A 10829-nucleotide genomic window follows, 5' to 3' on the forward strand; every position below is an offset into this window, starting at 1 on the left:
TAGCACGTGGCGGGGAGCCCTGCCGCGCTGCATGCCGGGGGCTGTAGTCCATGCTCGCTCCCCAGCGCAGAGGGCACAGCCAGGCCGCCCCCGGACGGGGAGGGGGGCCGGGGCCAGGTGCAGCTCGGTGCCCCGCCGGGCCAGCGAGAGGCCGAGCCCTTCGCCCAGACCCAACCCGCGCTCAGGCCGGGGGGGGGGCGCGCCAATGGGGCTCTCGGGGGCTCGGGCCGGGGGTTAGAGGGGGGCTGGCCCGGGGGGCTCGGCCAATGGGGCTCTCGGGGGCTCGGGCCGGGGGGCTCGGGCTGGGGATGAGGGGGGGGCTGGCCCGGGGGGCTCTCGGGGTGAGAGGGGGGCTGGCCCGGGGGGCTCGGCCAATGGGGCTCTCGGGGGCTCGGGCTGGGGGTGAGAGGGGGGCTGGCCCGGGGGACTCTCGGGGGCTCGGGCCAGGGGGGCTCGGGCTGGGGGTGAGAGGGGGGCTGGCCCGGGGGGCTCGGCCAATGGGGCTCTCGGGCCAGGGGTGAGAGGGGGGCTGGCCCGGGGTGCTCTCGGGGGCTCGGGCTGGGGGGGGCCCGGCCCGGGGGGGGCTCAGGGCGGGGGTGGGGGGGCCAATGGGGCTCTTGGGGGCTCGGGCTGGCCCGGGGGGGCTCAGGCTGGGGGCGGCCAAGGGGGCTCTCGGGGGCTCGGGCTGGGCCGACCCAGGGGGGACTCAGGCTGGGGGCGGGAGCGGCCAATGGGGCTCTCGGGGGCCCGGGTTGTGAGGGGGGGCCGGCCCGGGGGGCTCAGGCCCAGGGAACACCAGGGTCCCTTTCAGATCCTGCTGGAACACAGGGTGCCCCGGGCCTTGACTCAGGCCCTGTTGCCTGCAGCTCTCAGGTGTCAAACCTCATGCCCAGAGCCTCTGCAAAAGCTGGGACACGCTAGCTGAGCCCCGGCCCTTGGGGCTGCCCCACTAGCTGCAGGCCATCAAGCTCCCCCCTACATACATTAGGATCAAGCTCCTCCCCCCCATAGCACCCAGAGTGGAGGACAAACCCAGTCTGGACCAGCAGTTCCTCTGGACACATCTTTATTCTGTTTATGCCTCAGCGCTGCCCCTTTCCCCTGCTCAAGCCAGGGAGGGCCATCCACTGCTGGGGCACCTCAGCACCCAGCTGCTGCCTCCCTGCTGCTCCCCAGCCCAACAGTGGGGCCTACCAGGGGACAACAGCCTCCTCAGGGTGCTGGAAGGCACAGCTGGAGTGGCCCCACAGGTCCCACCTTGCTCAAGCGCTGGGGTTTAAGGCCCCTGCCCTGGGAGATGAGGCCAAGCCCATCACCTCCCTGAGATACCCCCAGCCACCCTAGTCCTACAGGCTCCCCAGCTCCACACCGTTCAAATACCTGCCCTTCGTCAACTGGGCTCCCTTAGGCCAGGCAGAACCCCTCACTCCAGCTCTCAGGCCCGGTGCTTCTGTATGCAGCCCCTACCGGTGGTTGGTGCACTGTGATGAGTCACTGTAGGGTAGTAAAGTAAGTACAGGGCAGTGGATTGTGGGTAATGCCCAGCTGATTACCTTAGGGGCAGAGCTGAGGCTGGCCTCTGGGGCAGTCCTTATGTGGGTCCCCGGGTGGATCTCTGCTCAGAAGAGGAGCAGAGCTGAGATGTGGGGAGGAGGGTATGGCCCCCTTACCTGTGTCACTGCCCATGAGGCAAGCTGATTGGTGTGACCCAGAATCCTTTGCTCTGAAGATTGTTCCTGGCCCTTGGCATAAGATGCAAGGAAGCAGCTTGTCCTGTGTGGCTGGGTGCCCAGCACAAGGCAGAGGCCTGGGCATGTCTCTAGCAAGCCCCCAACTCCGTCCCCCGGGGCAGAGTAAGGACACGCTGCTTTCCCCTAAGACAGGCTGGTCTTACCCAGCCCATTCTGCAGGCCAAGCCCTGGGCTCCCTGCCATGCCCTGATGTGGAAAGGGGGGGCGCCAGGGAGCACGCTGCAGCTGGCGTTACAGTCAGACCTGTGCCACCAGGGCCCCCCAGCTGGACTGACACACTGGGTGACCTCAGTGACTCCATTGTGGGGAAGGAAGGAATCCCAAAGCCCCCAGGGTAGAGTAAGCACCAGGCCCTTTCCTGAACTAGCCAGCATAGGAGGCTGGTGAGGGGGGTGCCCACTGCTAACCCCACTGCATGGAGCCAAGGGGAGCCAAGCTTGGGGGGGCACAGACACAGGATGGTTGTTAAGACACGCAGCCCCACTAGGCTAGGGAGGGGCATCTCCCAGCTGGGGCTGCAGGGAAGTGGAGGGGGCGAGAGTCCTGCAGCTGTGCCTAGCCCCGCATTCCACCTCCAGCATAGTCCCAGCTGGGAGATCAGCCCCCAGACCCTCCCTGCTCCTTGACCCCACCTTACTTCCCTCCCCCCTCAAGATCCATCACAGCCTCTGCACTGCCCCCTCTGGGAGCTGGCGCGGGGTGGTTCCCTGGTGCCGTTCCCAGCTGGAGACAGACAAGGACGAGCTCCAGGGCTGGGGGATATCAATCACCTCCAGGGGACTGTTGGGCTGGGGGGGACGAGACGGTCCGTTACTGCTTGATCTGCCCCCCGTCACCCTCGCTCACAAATCGCTTCCGGCCCCTTGGAGAGAGGAAAGACATGAACGTCAGTGAGCCAGGCCCCATACAGCCCAGCCCAGGGCTTTCCACACACACAGCTCTGCCAGTACCCCGTAATCCCAACCTGCAGCCCCTGCTACCCCAGCCCTGGGCTCTTCACCCCCCACCCCCCCTCCAACAGCTCTGTTAGCGCCCCTCATTCCTGATCCGCAGCTATCCCAGCACCGGGCTTCCCCCCACCTCCAACCCACAGGTTCCTTCTATCCCAGCCCTGGGCTCCCCTACAGTTCTACCAGCGCTCCTCAATCCTGACCCCCATGCTGCAGGTACCTAGCCGGGCAAGTATCTCTCAGCTGCTTGGTGATGACTCCCTCCTCAAAGCAGAGATCCACCAGCCGCTCCAGGATACGGTGAGCGAGGGGCACATCCAGGCTGATGTCTCCGAGCTCGTCATAGACTCGCTGAAAGCCCTGGGGATCAGGCGAACTGCGATCAGAGCCAGAGATGCTGGGGCAGAGCAGGGCAGGGCCACTATGCCCCGTGGAGACCTCGCTCCCTGGGCTAGGAGCGGCAGCCTGTGCTGCCGTCAATCCTAGAGGCTGAATGTGCCCCCACAAAGGTCCCCGGCCCAGGCCCTCCTCACCCTCTGCTGCAGCTGGCCAGTCTGCCCAGACTTCATGGCTGGCTCCCCTCCCTATGCATGGCACCAGCCCAGCTCCTTGCCCCGGCTCCTGTCCCCGCTCTGGCACTCACCCGGTTCATCTGGTCCAGGGTCACCAGGCCGGTCTCCCACAGCACCTTGAGCAGTTTTACCATCATGACGACGGGAGTCTCGCCTGTGGACTCCAGCACCATCACGACAGCCTGCGGGGGTGGGGGGGGGCGTCAGCACCAGGTACTGCCGGCATCAGGGACACCCGCCAGGATCCAGGTAGCGAGCACAGCTCCCACGGCCAGGCCGCAGCAGCCACCACGGGTGCCACAGGGACTGCCCCCCCAGGCTGGCGATCACAGCACAGCCCCCCACAGACACCCCAGGGACAGGCCCCCCCAGGCCAAGCCTGCACCCTACCTCATAGACCAGCTCGTGATGGAAGTGAGGGACCTCCAGCTCCCGCAGGCAGTGCTCTGCCTCTGACACCTCCCCAGACAGCAGGTACTCGTGCAGCAGCAGGCTCATCTGCAGGGAGAGGCACCAAGGGCTCAGCACAGGGACGGGCAGGTGCCCGCCCAGGCCCCGCGCAGCCCTGGGGCCAAGCCAGCCGGTGAGGGGAGCAAGGAGCTCACCTCTCTGATGAGATGCTTCACGGGCCTCTGGCCGCCCCCCACTCCCCACACATTGTCCAATCGGTTCACGTCCCGCTTGATCCGGAGCAGAACTGCGGCACGGTCCAGGGCAGCCCTGCAAGGAGGAGACAGGTGAGGGGCAGGGGGCTCTCCCCGGAGATGATACCAGCTGCCGGCTGGAGGCAGAACAGACCAGGCTGGTGCCAGGGCAGGGGCACTCTGACCGAGGGTGGGTGGGGTGGGGGGGAAGGGGACTCTTACCGGGCATGCTCGCAGTCCACACGCCCCTTGTAGCGGTCCAGGAAGTCCAGGGGCAGCGCATGGTCAGCCACGGCACGGGCAATGAACTGGCCCAGCATCTGCAGAGAGGCGAGTGTGGGGTCAGGGGGCAGATGCCACCCAGGGACCTGACACAGCACCTTCTCCGCCTGGCAAGGCCAGGCCCTAGAGCCCCCACCCAACTCCAGCGCCCCCTCAGCTTGCTGGGGGTCAGTCCCTGCCAGCTCCTGACCACCATGGCATTCCCAGCCCCACCCGCAACCAGCTCCCACCCCTTCCCATGCCCCCCAGCCTCCCCAGGGCATTCCCGCTCCTTTCCCCACCCTCCCAAGGGCATTCCCAGTCCTGCCCCCAACCAGCTGCCACCCCTTCCCATGCCCCCCCCCCCCAGGCATTCCCAGTCCCGCCCCCACCCTAGCCAGTTCCCACCCTAGGCATTCCCAACCCCTGCAGCCAGCTCCTGCCCCCCCCCGCCATTCCTGCCCCCCCAGGGCATTCCTGGCCCTGCCCCCCAGCCAACTCCCCCCCCCATGTCTCCCCCGGGGCATTCCCTTCCCTGTCCCGCCCCCACCTGTGGAGCCTCAGGAGTGTCCAGGATGAGGTCAGGCAGGTCCTTGAGCATCTTGTCAAAGGCCCTGGCGATATCCTCCGAGGTCATGACCTTGCCCACGAGGTCAGAGAGCAGACGGGAGGTCAGCTCCCGGTGGCTGGCCTTGCCCTCCAGCGCCAGTGCCACGGCCAGCGAGGGGACGGCGTGCTTCCTGGTGCCCAGGTTCAGCTCCTTCAGCAGTTCCTGCACCCAGCACAGCGCGTCAGCCAGCCCCCCTCCAGCCTCCTTCCTCAGCCGCTTCCAGCGCCCTCCCCTGGCATTGCAGGGACTCCCGGGCCTAGCCACATGGAGGTGGCCCCTGAAACCCTCCCAGCCCAAAAGCCTGCGGGGGAAGGGGGGGCAGAGGGACTCCCCAGACTCACCATCACCTCGAGGGTGTCCCCATGCTCAAAGTACTCCAGCACCATGGGATGCACGTTCTTCTCCAGCTCCCCCTCCTCCAGCTCCGGCGTCACCGTGGCATAGACCGTGTCGCCCTGCAAAGAGGGGCAGAGGGGCTCATGGCCAACGGCACCCACACTTGGACAGGCCCCACCCACACAAGCACCAGTCCATGAGGCATGGAGGGGGGCAGAGAGAGTGGCTGGCATGGCTGAGTGGGGGCAGGTACACAGGCCAGGGGCAGGAGTGCCCGGGTCGATGGGTACTGGGGTTCTACTTTCTGCAGCCTGAGTTCTATGACCCTGGGCTCCAGGCGGAGGGAGGAAGAGGCCCTGGACTCTGCCACACTGCCCTTAAGAACATACCTGAGATGACTCGTCGTAGTTGGGGTCCCGAGCGTCAGGCTCCTGGTACCCGTACACCAGGCCAGGTGCACCCCACACACCCTTGCCCCCAGCACCACCTGCAGGAGACACACTGGTTCAGGCACCCCCATGGGCCACAGCATCCCAGCCAGGCACCAGCTCAGCTCTGCCCACGAGAGAAAAGGGACCAGGGGGCTCTGGGCAAGGGTAGTGCACTGCTCAGCGCCCCCAGCCCAGGAAAAAGCTCAGCATCAGAGCAGCAGTGGTTCACCACAGGCTCCCAGCCCGGGCATGACTGTGTCACAAGTGTAGTGAGTTCAGTGGGGCCCAGCAAACCCACAGCATGTGGCAGGAGTGGCTCCCACCCAGCAAAGGAAGAGCAGGGGCCTGCATGGGGATTGAGAGAGGTAAAGGGGAGGATCCCTGTGTCTTTGGGGCAGTGGGAGGGGGCAGGGGCTGCACTGCGGGGTGGGGGGGAGCTGCACTGTGGCGATGCCCTATGGCGGCAGCAGCAGCAGGAGGAACTGCAGGGTGTGTGCACTATGTGACAGCCAGGGGGGCCACAGGCTGCACCATGGGGCAGGCTTGTGCCCCAAGGCAGCAGGAGCGGCCAGGGGGATGCAGGGCGGGGCAGCAGGGGGGATCAGGGAGCCTGCACGGTGAGGCAGGGGTGTGCCCCATGGCAGCAGTAGGAGCCGGGGGGCGCTGTACCGGGCAGCTGTATCTCACCTTTCTTGGGGAGCCCACGGCCCTTGCCCATGCGTGACTTCCTGTCGTTGGTCTTGCCCTTGGGGCTGCTGGGGTCAGGGCTGGGCTCCCCCCCCTCGGGGGCCGGCTCCCGGGCGGAGTCCCGGGATGAGGTGCGTCGCAGGCGCCGCTTGGCCTTGGCCTTGAGCCGAGCTTCATGCAGGGCCTTCTCCTGCGGGGTCCAGGGGCGGGACCCGTGGCCATCCATCAGCTCCTCCTCCAGAGCCTCCTCCTCTGAGCCTGCCTGGCACGGGGCCTGCAAGGGCACGGAGGGCTCAGAGACGCCCCATGGACTCCTGCTGCACCCGAGCAGCCCCACGGCCGCTCCCCACAGAGCCCCGGTGGGAGAGGCGGAGGAGCTAGGAGCTGCCCCACAGATCGCTTCCTTTCCGTTCATACTCACACCCCCTCCTCCAGCCCCGGCCTACCCAGCCGGGGGCGCCAGCGAGCCGCTGGCTGGGGGCGGGGTGGCTGTGCATTCACACAGCTCCAGGGGAAGTGGAAGAGCCACGGCCCAAGCCCCATATGCCGTCCCACGCCGGGGGCAGCCTGGCGTCCTGGCCTGCAGGCTGGAGGGTACTTGAGGGGCTGCCCTATTCCCCCTTCCCCACAGCAGCGTCCAGACAGCTCCGGGACAAGCCTCCTCCCCAAGCTCACTCTGGGGCGTAGCACCCGCCTGCAGCACCCCAGGCAGGGGGCAGAGTCCCTCGGACAGGCCACGCTCCTGGCCCCCGGGCCCCGCAGACCCCAGAGCTTGGGGGCCTGTGAACGGCTGAGCTCGCCGCTGGGAGAGAAAAGGGAGAATGGGGCCGGGGCCAGACAGGACTGGGCAACCCCGACCCCAACAATGCCCCCGGGCGCCCCGCAGCCCCCGGGCGCCCCGCAGCGACCCCCGCCCCGCAGCGCATGGGGACGGGGCAGGAGAGGCCCGGGAGGCGGTGGGGGCGGGGAACGGAGCCGCGGGGGACCGGCGCGGCCAGAAGGGACTGGCGCGGGGCGGGGCGGGGCCGGGGGGGGCTCGCGCGGCGGGGGGAGGGGCGGGGCCGGGGGGGGCTCGCGCGGCGGGGCGGGGCGGGGCCGGGGGGGGCTCGCGCGGCGGGGCGGGGGGGGACCGGGGCGGCGGGGGGAGGGGCGGGGCCCGGTACTTGCCAGGGCGGGGCTGCCCGAGCCGCGGGCGGGGCTGACCGAGCCCGACATGGCCGCAGGCGGCAGCTGCGAGCCGGGCGCGCTCCCGACCCGAACCCCGACGCTGCGCTGGGCCCCGCTGCTTCGCGCGGCCGCCCGGCCGCCCCTTGCGGAAGTGACGCACACGGGGGCGGGGAACCCAGCCAGCTCCCACCAGCCTGGCAGCCGCAGAGCGCGAGCGGCCACGAGCCCAGGCTGGCCCCGCCCCCAGCCGCGCCCCGCAATGCCCCACCTCGCCAGCAGGGGCCTGGGCGGGGAGCGGACTGACCCATGGCTCTGGGAGGGGGGGCACGGAGCGGACTGACCCATGGCTCTCGGTGGGGGGGCGGGGAGCGGACTGACCCATGGCTCTGGGGCGGGGGGGCACGGAACGGACTGACCCATGGCTCTGGGGCGGGGGGGCACGGAACGGACTGACCCATGGCTCTGGGGAGGGGAGCGGGGCAGGGAGTGGACTGACCCATGGCTCTGGAAGGGTGGGCAGCGAACGGACTGACCCATGGCTCTGGGGAGGGGAGCGGGGCAGGGAACGGACTGACCCATGGCTCTGGGGAGGGGGGCATGGAACGGACTGACCCATGGCTCTGGGGAGGGGAGCGGGGCAGGGAGTGGACTGACCCATGGCTCTGGGGAGGGGGGGCGGGGAACGGACTGACCCATGGCTCTGGGAGGGGGGGCACGGAACGGACTGACCCATGGCTCTGGGGGCGGGGAACGGACTGACCCATGGCTCTGGGGACGGGGGGCGGGGAACGGACTGACCCATGGCTCTGGGAAGGGAAGCGGGGCAGGGAGTGGCCTGACCCATGGCTCTGGGAGGGGGGGGCAGGGAACGGACTGACCCATGGCTCTGGGAGGGCGGGCAGCGAACGGATTGACCCATGGCTCTGGGGAGGGGAGCGGGGCAGGGAGTGGACTGACACATGGCTCTGGGGAGGGGGGCAGGGAACGGACTAACCCATGGCTCTGGGGAGGGGAGCGGGGCACAGAACGGACTGACCCATGGCTCTGGGGAGGGGAGCAGGGCAGGGAATGGACTGACCCATGACTCTGGGGAGGGGGGCAGGGCATGGAACGGATTGACCCATGGCTCTGGGGAGGGGAGCAGGGCAGGGAGTGGACTGACCAATGGCTCTGGGAGAGCGGGCAGCGAATGGACTGACCCATGGCTCTGGGGAGGGGAGCGGGGCAGGGAGTGGACTGACCTATGGCTTTGGGGAGGGGAGCGGGGCAGGGAACGTACTGACCCATGGCTGTGGGGAGGGGGGCATGGAACGGACTGACCCATGGCTCTGGGAAGGGGAGCGGGGCAGGGAACGGACTGACCCACGGCTCTGGGAATGGACTGACCCTTGGCAATGGGGAGGGGAGCGGGGCAGGGAACAGACTGACCCATGGCTCTGAGGAGGGGGGGCACGGAACGGACTGACCCATGGCTCGGAAGGGGCGGCAGGGAGCAGACTGACCCAAGGCTCTGGGGAGGGGAGTGGGTCAGGGAGTGGACTGAGCCCATGGCTGGGGCGGGGAGGAAGTAGGGCAGGGAGCAGACTGACCCATGGCTCTGGGAAAAGGAGGGGGCCAAGGAGTGGACTCAGTCATGGTTCTTCCCGGGACCCCATCAGCCAGGGCCGTGGGCAGGGCAGGACTCTGTGCCAGGCAGGGAGGGGCCCAGGGGTCTAGGTCTGTGTGCTGGGTCCATCCCTGAGACCCCTATATCACCCCACACTGCTCTCTCCTGGGACCAACCCCCATAGGCCTTGCACGGACCCTACAGTTGTGCTGGAAGGTGGCAGCCAGGAGCAACAGATCTGGTTAATGTTGCGAAGTGTGCTAACCACCCTTCACTCAGGCAAAATTAAGGGGCAATTAAATGCTCTGTTGTGTTGTGAGAGCTGAAACAAAAGAAAGCCACTACCCAAGGTACTGGCAAGGCCAGACCCAGAGGTAAGCCTTGTGGCTGAGGGAATTCTCTGGGAATTGATTGTCACACAGGGTCTGGGGCATTGACTGGTGCAGCTGTTATGTCTGGTTGTGAGCAAGCCCAGAGAAAGGAGCAGGCAGCGAGAGAAGCAGTGGTGAGCATGGACCAGAGAGAGAGCAGACAGTGCTCCTGAGGCTTAGGGCTGGCAGGAGGAGCAGACGTGGGACTAGTAAGGGAACTGCCTGCGTGCTCCTGCTGTGTCCAGGGAACCAGGCCCTAGTGTGTTGTTTGTGAATTAACTGGTGTCACGTTATTGACTTGAACTGGGACCATATAGAACATGGTTGCAACCAAGGTCCTGTAGTGGCACCAAATCTTGTACAAAGGGGGTCAAATAAGGTGTCTCAGACAAGGTTATGATTATCCTGTCTGTATGTGGGTATCATTCTGATGAAGTGAGCTGTAGCTCACGAAAGCTCATGCTCAAATAAATTTGTTAGTCTCTAAGGTGCCACAAGTCCTCCTTTTCTTTTTGCAGATACAGACTAACACGGCTGTTACTCTAAAACCTATCATTTTGTAGTTGAAGTTATGAATATTGGCTCTACACCATCTGTATTTCAAACTTGTGCTCTGCTTCTGGGTGACACCCCAGACAAGTTGGTGTTAGCTCTGCCTAGCCTGCTGGGTGGCCCGTTAAGGACCATCAGCGACACAACTGACCCATTGAGAGAAGGCAGACACGCCTGGGGACTCAGCCAGGTGTGCAGGGACCTGCCTACGGACAGAACTCTGAGGTGTTTCCAGGCCATGGGATGGGCAGCTTGTCTTTGGGACAAAGAAAGAGACCACATGGCAAGAGACTATAAAAAGCTGCGGCAGCTCCTCCATCTGGTCTTCAGTCCTGCTTCTGACCTCTGGAGGGACTTGGCTACACGGAAGCTTTGACCCAAGGACTGAAGGACCCCTCCCAGCTGGGGATGTTCTCCAGAGACGGGATTTGAACCTGCCGTTTATTCCATCACTGCTGCAAGCCTGAACCAAGAACTTGGCCATCACTGTGTGTCATTGATTCCATTTAACCCATTCTAGCTCTCATCTCTATCTTTTTCCTTTTATGAATAAATCTTTAGATTTTAGATTCTAAAGGATTGGCAACAGCATGACTTGTGGGTAAGATCTGATTTGTATATTGACCTGGGTCTGGGGCTTGGTCCTTTGGGATTGAGAGAACCTGTTTACTGAGGTATTTGGTTTTCATAACCATCTGTCCCCATAATGAGTGGCACTGGTGGGGATACTGGGAAACTGGGGTGTCTAAGGGAATTGCTTGTGTGACTTGTGGTTAGCCAGTGGGGTGAGACCAAAGTGCTCGCTGTTTGGCTGGTTTGGTTTGCCTTGGGGTGCACAGAAACCCCAGCCTTGGGCTGTAACTGCCTTGCTTTAAGCAGCTTGTCCTGAAT

General features: G+C 65.6%; 1 protein-coding gene across 1 annotated transcript; it reads right to left on the bottom strand.

Annotated features, from left to right (window-relative positions):
• Nucleotides 1-1049: 1049 nt before the first annotated feature.
• Nucleotides 1050-7562, bottom strand: LOC144264374 (programmed cell death protein 4-like). The gene is made up of 11 exons (XM_077816115.1): nt 7410-7562; nt 6243-6516; nt 5514-5611; nt 5130-5243; nt 4729-4950; nt 4140-4237; nt 3879-3993; nt 3664-3771; nt 3345-3455; nt 2922-3061; nt 1050-2613 (listed from the first exon to the last, which is right to left on the bottom strand). Exons 1-11 carry the CDS (start codon nt 7455-7457, stop codon nt 2562-2564), a joined length of 1380 nt encoding a protein of 459 aa, XP_077672241.1. The 5' UTR covers nt 7458-7562; the 3' UTR covers nt 1050-2561.
• Between the last annotated feature and the right edge of the window lie 3267 nt (nt 7563-10829).

This window comes from Eretmochelys imbricata, chromosome 4, assembly GCF_965152235.1.
Source record: "Eretmochelys imbricata isolate rEreImb1 chromosome 4, rEreImb1.hap1, whole genome shotgun sequence".
In the NCBI taxonomy this organism is placed as follows: domain Eukaryota; kingdom Metazoa; phylum Chordata; order Testudines; family Cheloniidae; genus Eretmochelys; species Eretmochelys imbricata.

What these genes read in the sequence shown, in the direction of transcription:
- LOC144264374 (XM_077816115.1), bottom strand. Translation starts at nt 7,457, where the DNA reads ATGTCGGGCTCGGTCAGCCCCGCCCGCGGCTCGGGCAGCCCCGCCCTG. An exon ending in GGGACACCCTCGAGGTGATG is followed by an intron (nt 4,951 to 5,129) that starts GTGAGTCTGGGG and finishes TGCTGGGTGCAG; the next exon opens with GAACTGCTGAAGGAGCTGAA. An exon ending in ACACTCCTGAGGCTCCACAG is followed by an intron (nt 4,238 to 4,728) that starts GTGGGGGCGGGA and finishes GCCTCTCTGCAG; the next exon opens with ATGCTGGGCCAGTTCATTGC.